Source organism: Pimephales promelas, chromosome 22 (assembly GCF_988280905.1).
Source record: "Pimephales promelas chromosome 22, fPimPro1.hap1.1, whole genome shotgun sequence".
NCBI classification, from domain to species: domain Eukaryota; kingdom Metazoa; phylum Chordata; class Actinopteri; order Cypriniformes; family Leuciscidae; genus Pimephales; species Pimephales promelas.
In genome coordinates, this window is record NC_142790.1 from 17,562,453 (window position 1) to 17,578,202 (window position 15,750).

The 15,750-nt window shown below is 37.3% G+C and overlaps 1 protein-coding gene across 2 annotated transcripts in view; it reads left to right on the forward strand.

Moving 5' to 3' along the window:
• The window catches only part of pip4k2aa (phosphatidylinositol-5-phosphate 4-kinase, type II, alpha a), a 29,361-nt gene extending 20,578 nt beyond the window's left edge, over positions 1–8,783 (forward strand). For both annotated transcript variants that reach the window (XM_039666783.2, XM_039666784.2), the window contains exons 6-10: positions 36–74; positions 4,252–4,365; positions 4,478–4,718; positions 5,103–5,206; positions 5,859–8,783. In XM_039666783.2, coding sequence (XP_039522717.1) covers positions 36–74; positions 4,252–4,365; positions 4,478–4,718; positions 5,103–5,206; positions 5,859–5,939 — 579 coding nt within the window. In that variant the 3' untranslated portion in view covers positions 5,940–8,783. The remainder of the gene's footprint in view (positions 1–35; positions 75–4,251; positions 4,366–4,477; positions 4,719–5,102; positions 5,207–5,858) is intronic.
• The last annotated feature ends 6,967 nt before the right edge of the window (positions 8,784–15,750 follow it).

Below are 15,750 nucleotides of genomic sequence, written 5' to 3' on the forward strand. Positions count from 1 at the left end.
ATGATTTGACATGTTCACATTTTTCTTCTATTTAGGGATCTACTGTTGCCAGAGAGGCAAGTGACAAAGAAAAGGTCAGTTTCACCCTCAAACTCAAACTAAATTCAGGAGGAAAAGAAATAAGTTTACCTTTATATACTGTATGTATATATGTGTATATATATATATATATATACTCACCTAAAGGATTATTAGGAACACCTGTTCAATTTCTCATTTATGCAATTATCTAATCAACTTATCACATGGCAGTTGCTTCATTGCATTTTGGGGTGTGGTCCTGGTCAAGACAATCTCCTGAACCCCAAACTGAATGTCAGAATGAAAGAAAGGTGATTTAAGCAATTTTGATTGTGGCATGGTTGTTGGTGCCAGACGGGCCGAAAGTATTTCACAATCTGCTCAGTTACTGAGATTTTCATGCACAAAGCTAGGGTTTACAAAGAATGGTGTGAAAAGGGAAAAACATCCAGTATGCGGCAGTCCTGTGGGCGAAAATGCTTTGTTGATGCTAGAGGTCAGAGGAGAATGGACAGATAAAAGCTGATAGAAGAGCGACTTTGACTGAAATAACCACTCGTTACAACCGAGGTGTGCAGCAAAGCATTTGTGAAGCCACAACACACACAACTTTGAGGCGGATGGGCTACAACAGCAGAAGACCTCACCGGGTACCACTCATCTCCCCTACAAATAGGAAAAAGAGGCTACAATTTGCAAGAGCTCGCCAAAATTGGACAGTTGAAGACTGTAAAAATGTTGCCTGGTCTGATGAGTCTCGATTTCTGTTGAGACGTTCAGATGGTAGAGTCAGAATTTGGCGTAAACAGAATGAGAACATGGATCCATCATGCCTTGTTACCACTGTGCAGGCTAGTGGTGGTGGTGTAATGGTGTGGGGGATGTTTTCTTGACACACTTTAGGCCCCTTAGTGCCAATTGAGCATCGTTTAAATGCCACGGCCAACCTGAGCATTGCTTTTGACCATGTCCATCCCTTTATCAGGGATGTGATTTTTCCGGATTAATCCGGAATTCCAGATTTTCCGACCTGAAAATGTGATGAAAGCAAATCATGCAATCATCTGTAAAAAAAGAGAAAAAAGCGCTTGCAGATTTTTTACTACTATAGTCCTTCTTTAAATTCAAGTTCACGTAAACTTTTCCCTCCGCTGCGGCTGTCAGTCTATCTCCATTCAGCATTCAGTTGCATTCGGTTACGGCAGTCAACAACGATGAAACTCTCTCCAAGATGATTCAATGTTAATAATATTATTGATCTGTAGATAAAGCTCTATGGTTTTGCATAAAATGACTATCTTGCTGGACTGTACTGCTGTAAAGTTACCATAACGGTCTCTCAGAATATTTCCTGCTTTTTTGTCCTTAGCCAATCACATGCCTGCTTTATGGTCACCACCATGTACCCATCCTCTGATGGCTACTTCCAGCAGGATAATTCACCATGTCATAAAGCTTGAATCATTTCAAATTGGATTCTTGAACATGACAAAGAGTTCAGTGTACTAAAATGGCCCCCACAGTCACCAGATCTCAACCCAATAGACTAGAGCATCTTTGGGATGTGGTGGAACGGGAGCTTCGTGCCCTGGATGTGCATCCCACAAATCTCCATCAACCGCAAGATGCTATCCTATCAATATGGGCCAACATTTCTAAAGAATGCTTTCAGCACCTTGTTAAATCAATGCCACGTAGAATTAAGGCAGTTCTGAAGGCGAAAGGGGGTCAAACACAGTGTTAGTATGGTGTTCCCAAAATCCTTTAGGTGAGTGTGTATGAGTATAATAGCTTTCTTGTGTCAGTCAAGAGTAGTTTCTGTGTTCAGAGTATATTGCATGCCAAGTCTCTTTGTTGTTTGTGGGTTTGTTAAAGATGGTTCATTCTGTAGTGGCTAATCATATGTCACTTCGAGCAGCTTAATTTACTGCGAAGCAGAGAGTGAGTATAAGAGTGAGGCGTGCTATTTTAGAGCGTTTGTGTGATTATCGGGTGCGCAGATGTAGATCTATCCTATACTTAGTGTGTCAAGGTGAAGCAAAGTCCATGGTGCTTTTTTAAGCTGTGGAGATTAAACCAAGAGGCTGTAAGCTGCAGTGGCATCAACACTGCAAATGTAAATAAAAAGGATGAATACTGTTTCTCTCTTAGTCAACAGAAAGTACTAGAATTTAACAAAGAAGAAATATGTTAGCAGTTAGCCATTGATCCTTGTAATTGTATGTGTCTTTGTATTAAACAAATGTAATTTTTTTTTAACAATTTCATATTTTAATTGCCAAATTTTAAAGAGATTTTAGGTAAAGCGAATCAGCATCTTTATCTAAAACAAGACAAAGAAAAAGAGCCTTGATTTCAGAGAAAATATATTTGTTGTTCTTACATATTGCAAATTATATGAATCAGATTAAATTGGAATATTAAATGGAACTAAAATGTTTTCTAAGAATATATTTCTACAAACTAGTCTTAAAAACCACACACAGTAAAAAAAACCACACAGTTTTGCATCTCAAGTCAATTATCTGGCTGTTAGAAATGTTTAGGTTTTTACATTAGAAAAACAAGAATGCTGATTAAGGAAATTTTTTTGCAGTCTCTCATCTGCCATATGGATTATGAATACTGTACTTAGCTATTTATTCTCGCTCTTTGAATAAATGCTGAACTTGGTGCTGTTCTATTACAGGCCAAAGGCAGCTTTACACATGACTGTTGAAACTGTGCCAATTTAAGGTCACTGCTTAATAGGGATACTGGCCGTCACTGTCAGCCCTGTGTCCCACATATAGGCTATAGGATATAAGGCTTCACCCCCTTCTCAGAGGACTCACTGTGTTAGCAGCCATTAAGCTGCTTGTTGTCTGGCCAAGTCATGAAGAGGAGTAGAAAGAAATGTTGATTTTCTTCACACACTCTGTTTTCTGAGAACAGCCTGTTTTTAAAAAAAAAAAAAAATTGTGCCTGTACATGTCGGTGCAAATGTGGACTTTGAAATAACTAAATCAGAAATATTTGCAAAGGCAAATATTTATGTTCTGGTTTTGCTTCAGTGCATAATTTTATAATTCACACATTGACTTGAATCATTAATATATTCTTGTGTAGTGTACTGGCCATAAATACTATTTTTCCACATAAAAGTAAAGTCAAACACACTCGTAAAACAAGCAAGAGCCATTAATCCCTGATCACACATCAGATGCTCTCTCTCTGCTTTCGAGTTTTCGTCTCAAGCCGTGGTATGCTGGCAGTCAACCTAGAATAGGTTTTAATAAACATAGATGCTTGTATTGCATTAAGAGAAACAAACAAATTAACTATGCTGCCATATAATGTGCGATTCAGTCCTGCAGCAGGTTAAATATTATAAAAAAAAATGTTTGGAAGATAGAGGTTGAAAAATAAGGGCACATTTCTTGTCTTTGGAATAACATATACAGATGAATCTTACACAATAAGATTGGGGACATGTATAAATCTGTCATGAATGCAAACTATTTCATCAGTGCCCCAATGTCCTTTCCTAATGTTCTGCAACCCACCAGCAGGGCACGCTTCAACTATCAATGATCTACCTGGATTTCACAACAGTTTGATTGGTGTATGTTTGCTTTTAAAAGTTGGGAAATCTGCAAACGGTAGAGGCTGTTAAAGTCCATTAATATAGTATTTACTGGAGTCTGGAGCAAGGCTACCAAATGAGCTAATTACAGAGAATTGCTGGAGTGTGTTCATTCTGGAGGTTTTATCACCCTTGAGGACATTTTCGCCCGCATTCATTTTCATTAGTTCGAACAAGCCATAAAAAGTTATTACTTAATTATTAAGTAGTTGTTGTGAGTAATAATTACTCACAGCTGAGTCATATTGAGTCGTAGCTGATTTACATTAATGCCAAAGCATTGTTGCTACATGCATCTTAACTCTGTTTAAAAGCTTATTTCTTTCTTAGGCAATTCTGAATATCTCTAAGCAAAAATGTAGATCAGCTAAATCAGCCAAACTGTTAGACTGCTGCCTCATTTGTTCATATGAGGGTCCCTTGACACTACATGCAGCTGAATGTGCCAAACAGCCTCTATTGTGAATCTAGAGCACCCCCTGGTGTGCTGCATGATATTACATGACATGACGAGGGTCTGAATTTATTTGAATGTTAATGATGAATCTCTTAAGATGTTCTTTACTTTCTTTAGCAGACTAAATTGTTTCTCACTTTTCTACCAGGCTAAAGAACTCCCTACGTATAAAGACAATGATTTCATCAATGATGGACAGAAAATATACATTGATGAGGAAAGTAAGAAAACCTTCCTTGATAAGCTTCGAAAGGATGTTGAGGTAAATGATTTAGAAGAATTAGCTTTTTCACTCTGTCTGCCTGGTACGGGCACAATGATGTATTCATCTTGTGCACTTCCTCTCTCCATTCTTCCCTCACATCTCTGTCTAGTTCCTTGCCTTGCTGAAGTTGATGGACTACAGTCTTCTGGTTGGGATCCATGACGTGGAGAGGGCAGAACAAGAGGAGGTGGAAAGTGAGGATAATGAGGGAGATGAGGAAGGAGAGAGTGATGGAGGGATTGTTGGGACGCCTCCTGACAGTCCCAGTAACACCCTAGACAGCTCTAAACCACTCTCACCGGGAGACTTCGACCCCAGTATTGACGTCTATGCCATCAAAAGCCATGACAGTGAGTGAAGAAAGAAGCTTATGTCCTGTCTTATTGAAATGGGTCCTGTGAAGATATTCCACTGCATATGATAAATAGTCAGAGCGGCTTTCAAAACCATTGTAATTATTAACCTTTTTTTGAATGCATGTTCCTGTGGTTATTGTGAATGCTTAATCCAGGCATGATATTCTTAAAATAAAACTCTTCTTATATAATAAGAGTTTTTAGGCAGGTGGTGAAAATAATATTTATAGTCAAACATTCTGTTCTGTCTCCGTGCTGGTATGTAACGGACACCATTCACAATCAAACCAATTCATGATTGATAAGCTAAGACCCATCCTACTTTTTTCTGTACTATGTCACATTATGAAAATGTATTGCAAACCTTTTCCCCCCCAGATTCTCCCAGAAAGGAGGTGTATTTTATGGCTGTTATTGACATCCTGCAGCATTATGATGCCAAGAAAAAGGCTGCTCATGCAGCCAAGACGGTAAAGCATGGGGTGAGTGCTTAAAAAAATAATAATATTTATTTATTTTTATAACATTTTAAGTGTCATTTTTATTAATATGTAGACTTATATCACTATAAAAAAATCAGTTAAATTTGTTAAAAAAGCAGCAGCTAGAAACTGTGAAACAACATTGACAATGTTTCTGGTATTATGGAATTGCATGTTGGTGCCTTTATATTTTACAACTTATAGCTGTTCATTTCATGAAGTTATAATATTAATATACCAAGTTACTTGAAGTAGCTAAAGTAGCTTTTTTGTTGTTGTTTTTTACCATATATAAAGAAAATTCTTAGTTTTTACATCTTGAAACCATACATTTGACAGTCTTTAAGAGTAAAATGACATGATGTGACAACAAACCATGTACAATTGTTCTTTGTGTACGGTAAGGTAACATAACCTAATAACAGGTTTTTACCTTTTCTTTAAAAAATTGCAAACATTTTTACATTGTAAAAATGGATAAAAGTAACATCACTAACCAAAAAAATACTTTTTAACATGTACCAAAAGTACTTTACAGAGGATTATTTGGTTATTCCTGTCATCTCATTTGTCATGCATGCATGACTGAAACCTTTATAGCTTTTATCAAGGGATCAACCTCCTGCTTTTTGTTGTTGTGGTTTTGTCAAAGGCTGGGGCAGAGATTTCCACCGTGAACCCAGAGCAGTACTCGAAGAGGTTCTATGATTTCATCACTACCATTCTGCCCTAGTCTAAGGCAGCTGTGTTGAGTCCACAGGGATGAAGAGGGACGCCAGCGGAGGGGTGTAGTTCACTCACTCGCCTGCTCTGCCACAGGGGGGCACCCCTACAGCAGCTACAACCACCATTCGTTTACATTTTGATTTTCATCTATTCGTTCTTTGTTTTTGTGGGACCATGAGACTGATGGAAAAGGACACAGTTACACCCGGCTTTTTACTGCTTTCTTATGCATGCCCCTTTTTCTTGTTTGTTCCGTTTGATACTTTTCTTGCCTTTTGATGAGGACGGAGAGAGGAAAGAGAGCGCATGTGATGTTCTGAGGCTCAGTTAGTAGAATTACGTCTCTGGATAAGGAGGCCAAAACAGAAGTTCTCATTTCATCACATCCCTACCCGAACTCGCGTCACGCAGCCCTCGGATGCCCGTTCTGAGGTCAACAGCTTCGCAGAGAGGCACCTGAAGCACTTGACCCCACGGCACCCCGCCCCGCTCACTAACTCTCCTTACTCGCACAGTCCTCTTCCTGCTCTGGACAGACTAACAAGAAACGCTCTTTGAGCCATTTACAAAAGGAGGACCCATCGCCCCCCAAATTGCCTTGTGTGGACAGACAGGTGAATCTGACTGTTTTGCATGTTCCTTCAGTGTTCTGAGGCAAACGCGTTTGAAATGGAGGCGAAGGTTCTGGTAGGTATTTGTTTTTTTGGTTTTTTGTTTTCGTTTTGCAGCAACTTGACAGGAGGGAGAATGAAGACACTGAGGCAGCAGGATCAGTGGTTTCTCTTCAGTCATCAGTGAATTCTGTTACATTAGTGATTCAGTTGCCATCAGCACCTTAAACTGTTGCACTTTTTATTAGGATCACTCGGTCTGTTACGAGCTGCAACGATAGCACTATGAGGCACTGTTCAACGCAGCCTTGCAGTTTCACATGTTCTCACGCATATGCTTGTTCTCGGCAGACAAAACATAGTTTACCTCTTGCATCGTACCAGGACACACCATTTTGTGTTGTGTTTCAGTATTCCATGGAGGTTTGGGGAAGGGGTGCTTTGTTTATTTTTGTTTTCTTTTTAAAAAATTGTTTCTTTTTTTAATTTTTTTTTATGTGTGTATGTCTTGTGAGTTTTGTTCGAAATTCTTTTGAACGTTCAAATTGGCAGCAACATAGATGAAACGTTGTATATTTTGCACATTATGAATGGAACCAAAATGTTCACAGAATCCTGTTGGTTCAGCAGTGGTATTTACAAGGGAAACATAATACCTGTAACAGAGGAGAATACTTTTATAAATGGCATTGAATTAGAAGCAGGTAATATGACTTAGAGATTAACATTTGTCCTTAACTTTTCTAATTCAAAGAAAAAGCCGCATCATCCTACGTTGGTTTCGATTTTTTTTTTTATCACTTGCGCATATTTTTACATTGAATTTGAAAGCACCACTCTGTGTGTGATTTGGTAAAAGTGTTCTGATAAATGAAGAATGTTAAAATCCTACAACACAAGTACTGTCTAAAAAAGAAAGGAAAAAGAGGAAAAATGCATGTTGCATTATTTTTTTAGTGTTCAGTCTGGTTTAGCCCAGAGATGGTGTATATTCCATGCTTGGTCATATTTTTTATTTTATTTTTTCCCTTGCCCTAAACTCCCCATTCCCCCACCCCAGGTCTATTTTTTAAGATGGTCCCATACCTGCTTTATACTGTGTTTTCAATGTATACACTGTGCAAGAGTCGTGCCTTTTTACTCCAAATTATTTAATTCTGTATTTTTTAATCTTTTTTTTTTTTTTCAAACAGAAGTAAATTGTTATTTTCTAATATTCGGGTGGTTGTTGGAAAAAAAGCTGATTTTAATTTTTTTTTTTTTTGGGGGGGGGGGGGGGGGGTTGATGTTTTAAGATGTGATGTTTTTTTAAATGAATACACCACATACTTTCTGTTCACAACACGCAGAAAAGGTCACAATTTCTTCTTGACCGGCTAATTCTATGTGCAAAGCCTTTTGGACAAGAGTGTGCATTGTGAATTTGTTGATATGAGTAGGTGTGGCTCTTGTTATAGTGTTAATTGTAAATTGTGTTCGGGCTTTCTCAAAGCATTTTTATCTGGAAGTATTATTCGGCACCAATGTTACAGCGTCCTTGGTTAGTGTTTCATTTTCCTAATAAACTGAGCGCTGCTTGTGCCCTTGAGAAACCATTGCACAGGGAAAAGAAGCATTTTTTTATTGTTCTCATTGGGTAAGAAAACAAACCCTTGTCGTCTTGGTTATAATATTCGCAAAGAACAAAACAACAACAACACGGGCATGACAAAAGAGGCTGTTTTAGCGGTAGACTTTGATAGTGTCATCAGAGCATCGCTTCAGCTTCTAATACTGGATTCACACGCAACGATGCATATGTGATTTCACTAAATGTGAAAAGTGCTATAAGATACAGCTTCACTTTACGCCTTCTTCAAAAGCCCTCCACCATGTTCTTCATTTGCCAAAAGCATTTGGGTGGGGGGGAATGTCATGTACTTTTTAGCAATTCGATTTTTTGTTTTCTAAACAGCAGTAGATAACGTGTTCGGCTGGATTTTATTTGAGTATGCAGGTTTGCAGGCTTATTGAAAGAAAAAAATCCCCTCGTTTGTGACTGTTTTAATCTAGATAGTGAAGGTAGTAGAAGTGATGGAGAATCGCTGGTAATCTGCTTCACTTCACACTCACAGATGTGAGTCGAAAAGCTGTTGTTGAGGGCAACCAAAGGGGAGGATGTCTCATGTGTTATGATGTAAACCGATATACACTCCATTCCATAAGCATTGCTCAAAACAATAAAGCACTTTGTCTGCAAATTATGGTGCAACGTCTCTTCATGTTTTCTGCTCATTTAAATTGCGTTAATAAGAGTCACGCAGAGAATTGACTTTCATTTCATGAAAGCTTGAAGATTAATATGCATGCAATTGTACAGTTTACTCGGTAATTAAATGAGTACCCACACTCTTAGAAGAAATGGCTCTATTTAGAACCAGAAATGATTCCATCCCCCGCTTCATAATATGGAACTCCAAAATGGTTATAGAACCATTTTTTTTGGTAAAAGGTTCTATTGGCCAAGTATGGAACCCCAGGGTATATAGAACCCAGAGGAACCCATTTTTAAGAGTGTGTATAGAACCTTTTAGAGGTTCCAAATACGTAGCGCTATTAGAACCTTTTAAGGTTCTATATAGAACCTTTTCTTCTAAGAGTGCAATTGCTTAAAGCTAAAACGCTTTTTAAAACACCTGAGGACATGGAACAGATCAAACATAGCTAAACGCAATTGAAGAGAAAGTACAAAAAAGCCCACCTAAGAATAACTATCATGTAATATTTTATGGTTTGTGTGTGTGTGACAGAGAGAGAGAGAGAGAGAGAGATAAGAGTACTATTATTATTAAATTTCGGAGTCCGGCTTAATTTATGCGAATAAGAGGCTGCGCGGGATAGACAAACAGTCCACGATTCGTAGGCTACTTTTGTTTACCTTCTAGCTGAAGAAAATGAGATTGCATCTTTCAACAAAACAGTCCAGTTGAAAAAGGTGATATTTATTCATATTTATCCTTCGTTCGCTAAAAAATGAATAAATGGCGTATTACATCCGTTGCATTCAAGTACACGCCTTATAGCCATTTTTACGCACAGCCCTGTTGGTTGCAATGACCTCGAATAGAATAGAACAGCTCACAGACAGCTCAGCTGAACTGATTTATGTATAGGCAACAACATTGAACATTAACATATAAACCTGATATATATATATATATATATATATATATTGCTCAAAAAAATAAAAATACTACAACTGATTGTCTAGATTATGAAGAGTTTGTTCATCTCTTCATAGCCTACGGGAAATTCTAGGCTACTTAAAATAGCCTAAATAATAAACTAAATTGAGATCCGAGAACGCAAAATCCATTTTTAAGGGCCAAGGTCAAAAGTCACAGACAGTTTAACTCGCTTATTATAGATACGTTATTCTAAGTTCTAAATATACCCGCCCGTTCAGGACAACACAGTCTCCCCAACTCCGCCCGTACCCCTATTACCTTTGATTTTGAGGCCTGTTCCCCAACACCAGGCTACTTGACCCGTAAAACTTGCGTAAATAAAAAGCCATGGCGCTCATTTATATAGGCTATATTTAGTATATTAGGCCTACTTGTTATTTACTTTTTCTTTCTTGTTTTGTCTTCTTCCTCCTCGTCTGCATAAACTTGCGGCATCATCTTTAACTGTAGACCTGGACTGACAGCTACCAACATTTGGATGAATGGCCCACAGGGAAATAGGCCTATAAAATATCAGATAGGCTATTCTGATTTCATTCTCAATTTACATTGTTCTATGGAACTCTATTTCTATTGTGTTGATATACAATCGGAAATTCACCGTGCATGCATCACTCTTATAGATTTATTTTGTGTTTTTAGAACCGCATAAATAAAGATATTGGTCTTTGAGTTTACTTACAACTTAGTACACTAGGCCGACAGTCTTTAATTCGGAATTATGCGCTGAAAAACAAAATACCGTTTACAGACGACTTCATTTTTTATTTATTTTTTCCTCCAGCACTTCCTCATTTTATCACTACAGGGCAAGTGAGCCTATTACATTTATAATCATGTAACTCGGAAACATTTTCTTCTTCTTTTTTTATTATTATCATATTTAATTTCATCATGTTTAAGGCCTATAACAAAACATTAAAACGTAAAAACTTTGTTGTCCCAACTTTACCTTAACAATGAAGCAATGGTATGCTACTTCGCAATTTTAGATAACCCAATTTTTTATCATCATCAAAAATAAAGCTAATTCCATTTTGGAGAAGTTAGCCCAATTTTCATTATTTAATTAGTTTAACGGGAGTCGGGGTCGTTGGGTGAGATTCGTTCATTCCACCTTAAATCCTCCTGTCCTCCCCTTTAAGAGAAAATTATCCAACGGTTCCTGCCCGAGCGGGGGCGCCAATAGCACGTGCAATGACGATGCGTTTGCGAGCCTAATTTTTAAGAGCTGTCACTTCTGTTCTTACGCAAACACGTCAAGAAATCACCAGTAATTTATCGTTTATGTCCACGCAACTCTAGCATAGCTCACAGCACAGTTGGCAAAAAAACGAGTTTCTAATCCAAACGCATTGTTTTTTTATGTGGTAAATTCTACCTTCACCCATCATCACCCGCACCGTTTCGTCTCTTTCTCGGCATCGGCTTTTCCCCCCAGCTCGCTTCCTTACCTGTTTACTCAATAGTAGACTACTTTTGTCGACTTTTATTTTGATGAAGACATTCACATTTGTGGTTAGTTGGGAAACATAACAAAGTAGCCTACCGTTTATATAACACGACCTTGTCACAAATTCCGCAGCGGAAAGAAAAGAACAAGCCTGAACAATTTGAATTTTTCGTTCTTTGTAGCCCAAAGACGCCAAGTTGGTTTATTAAAATAGCACCTGGTGTCAACACTAGTCGTTTTAATAATATAATAATTTTAAAATGATTCAGTAGCCTAATAATAATATAGTATCGCTGTGGCAATGCCTTGCAGCAAACCTCGTTCTAAAGGGACGAATCAAATCATTAAACTTATCCAAGCTTACACAAGTTATTAACATTTTGAATATTTGCCCATCGAAACACAGACCAAGCGAAATGACCAGAATAAAAGCTATTCTGCCGTGGCCTGCTGTGCGGAAATCGACTTGACCATGTGGCTGCCAAAGCAGGCTTGTAGCAGGCAAAGGGTTTTCTTTTCTTTCTTTCGGATAGCTATTGACAACCAAAACAAAGTTGTTTTACAAATACATCTGCACCAAGCGGTGAAACGATAGTGAAAAGCCAGTCTAAACGGGACGGTTTAAATGGTACATTTATTTTTCTTTGCTCACAGTTAACAGGTGACACTTTTTTGTTCTGAAAGGCTGCTCTGTTTTCTAAATGTTAATCTTTGTTTGAAAGAATCATCTTCAGAATATGCTAATTCCCTTGCACTCTGGGATTGGTTAAATAATGTACTATCTACTCCCAGTGATTGTTTTAATCTGCTCCTTAATTGGTGAAATCCACGTTACCATAAAATCATATGAAGATTACATTCTGTGATTATTCGTTGTATGTATCCTAGTGTGCTTAAACCTCTTTGGGAATCCCTTACGACGTAAAACTTCCAATAAGTGGCCTATTCAGAATGGTCATAATTGTAAGGCAGGCTCACAGCAGAATGCATCACTACATTATTCATAAGTGTTATGAAAGACGTACGTCACCTAATGAAACCTTTAAGGGAGCTTGTTGTTTTGGATCAGTGACTTGTTTTTACAAGTTTTTCTGAAAGAAACGTTGCTCGTGATAGTGTTGGGTTTAATGATTTGTTTGACTACAACCCGACTAACTAATTACTTCACTATTATCATTAATGATTTTGACACGTGAATTATTGGTTAACACTTCAATTGCCCTTAGCATAGTGATTGATCTCCAAAAGTCAAGAAATAATTAACTGTTTCCGTATCGCTGTATCGAGGATTTGTTCTCGTTTGTTCATAACTTGCGAGGTACATTGGGCCTATCAATTTGTTATAATTTTTAGCCAAGTTTTTTTTTTTCAAAGAAATGTGAAAACCATTTGCAGTAGTAAGACTCATAAGTCTTATTTATTTGATCTTATTACAAGCAATTAGCCTATTTTTGTAGGAAAACGTTAACAGTGCAACTTTTACTTTTATGTTGAGAAAAGGTAAGAACTCATCAACGTCACTATCAACTTCGTTTGCAATTTAAAATTAAGCTTGTCAGAACTCATGGATGATTAACAGAAAAAAACACGAAGTACTCAAATGAATAGGCTACACGATATTTCATATTATTATTTATTTTAATCTGTAGGCTATTCTATGAGAAAAAAGTGTCCTTTTCAAATTTTGAATGGAACTTTTGCTTCAATCTGTATGAGTTTGATTTTCACCTGCATGGGAGAAGAAGCCCTTTATGCTTTTAATAGAAAAACTGGGATTACAAATGTGCAGGTGACAAATTTCTAAAGTTCCGAATGAAAGGACTATTTAAAAAAAAAATCCTCGTGGACTGGGGATTCACGGCACATGTCAGAGGGTCAATATGTATTTATTTATTTATTTATTCATTTGTTTGTTTTTTAAACTTGTTAATGGAGAAGCAGGGGGTATTTATTTCGAGTTTTTAGTAGCTGAATTCAACTCAACACGATCTACGCTGTTGAAAATATAAACACTGTCGAGTCAGTATAGGTGAAGTCTGAGAATAGCCTAATGATTGGTCATTAAAGACCAGTAGAACAAAACCCTAACTATAGGCCTACTTAATCAAATATCTCTATCTCTTATAATGTATATTTAGTTGTCACTGTCTGAAACAGAGAAACTATATCTTCTTTTTGGAGTTTGTGTGGGGGTATTCTTTCGGGATACGCGTTCAGTTTATGCAGATAACAGAGGAATCTCTTTCCACGAGGCCGACGAGGACCCCAGTCAATCAGAGCTTCCTCCTTAAGCCTGTTACTCTGATATGCGTGCGATTTGTATAGGCTATATATCAAAGTAACTAATGCTTATATTACTCCTCCAAGTTATAGCCTATGGTTTTCATATTTTACAACGTTCTGGAGTAACTTAGTGGAGTAATAAGCATTAGAAAAATCGAACTGGTGATTTGTGGGATTAACAACATGGTGATGAGCTTTTTGCAGGTCACGTAACAGCATTATTTTCCTCCCACGTCCTGATCCCATTACAAAAGAAGCTTCCATGAGGCCGCTTATCCTGTTGGTTGAACCACGTGTCTAAATATAAGGCGAACGATGGATAGTTGGACGAAGTGTTTGATAATTCGATATATTAATGCAAATTCAAAACCTTGGCCTATTGTAGCTTGAGATTATTATTGTCTACTGTACACGCTACAATGATTCCTTTTTTATTGCATTGGCAATATGGAGTGGTGTAGCCTATAGCTAAAACATTTAAGTCTACTGTAAACTCATCAATTTATCGGTCGTCTTTTACTAATCTAGCCAAATACTACATCTATAAACAGCTTAAGGGCTAATTTATCCACAGGTTATTTCTTTTATACAGTAGCGATCAACAACAGGTTGAGCATAAACTTGTTAGGAGATTGAAAAGTCTGTTCTTACTGAACAGGCTAATGGTGGCCTGTTGAGTTCTGTGAATGAAGCCTCGAGTCCATTCGATGAAGTCAGGCCTCAAAATTAGCTCAGTATGTTTCACTGTGCAAGATCCGACAATCCACCTCTAGCTGTGCAGTGTGTTCGCCGTGCTGAATTTGCTATTTACCATTTCTAGTTTCCAATTTCTAGGCCTAAACTAGACTAGCCAACTTTTTTCTTTTACCTTTTTTAAAGGGCTTTTTAAAACGGGCTGTGTTTGAAATGTGTTTGCCTTCAAAGTATAGAACATTCAGCCGCTGCCGGTTTTTGATAAAATCATGTTTAGACGTCTGTACGTGTATTAATAATACGTAGGCTATTTATGTAGCCTATGCAAGCGATTATCTCTATAATCAAATCATATCTTTTTATCATTAAAATTTAAAAAAAACATTTATAATGAAAGTTAACATGAACACTTTTATAGCCAATAAGCCTATAGCCTACATTTCACTATGTCCCGCTGCTGTATTGCTACTGTGTGTATTTCCATTGCGTGACAGATTTATTGCCAACTGTTTTGGAAGGCTGATTTGGTTGTGGACGAAACAGTTTATCTGTGTGGAAGCATAAACAATACCAGTAAATATTTTCTATTATTTTATTTTAGGCTATATTTAGCTGTAAATAATATTCATTTGCTGTTGCAATTGCATCATTTTATTAACATTTATATTTAATATAGAGTTTTGTCTTGTGGCCTTTTTCGCCCCAAATCTCTAATGACTAAAAAATATGATATAACACTGAAATATAATCAGGTTATGTTATATGAAAGGTTTATGAAATAAATCACAGATACTTCTATTTAGGTAGTTATAAAAAGGTAAATCAGGTGAATTTAAAAATATTTAGAAGGACACCATCCTTAAACTTCTCAAAACCCCTTACACAGTCTACAAACAAGTGGCTGCTGCGACTATGGCACTTGATTTCCTATGCACAAATGATCATGTTAACACTTTTATTTGTCGCTTAAAACTCAGGAGGTTCTGTTCACGAGGAACCAGCAAGCGGTGCATTTACGTTCTGGCTTATTGTGGAGTAATTTTTCAATCTTTTTCAAAGGCTTTGTCCTTAATTTCTTCCTCCTCCTTCTCTGCTTTTAATCTTGCTCTCCGTAGAGAAAGGAAGTCAGATATTATAGCTTACCAGAGACATAATGCTGCCTCTTCTCTCAGAATAGCTCATTATAAAAACTATATGAAAACATGGTGTGACCAGATCATGTCTCTTGTAGAAATCCTCTGAAATATGCTGTTTTACTCGTCTTTCCCGTTTATTTTCCATGCCTATATCGTGCGCTCATGTGTGCATGGTTATAGGCTCATAAGTAGTGGGATTGAGTGCATAGTGTGTAGCAGGGCACGAGACCATCAGTTTCTAAACCCATCCCCCACACCAACACTTTTCTTTACAATAAATAACATATCTTAAAGTTTGATCTTGCTTAAACCGCATATTACCCACCACCTTCAGAAAGGAACAAACAACGGTTGATTATACCCTAATAATAAATATTAATATTAATGAATTAAAGGCTAAAAATGAACGGCCATA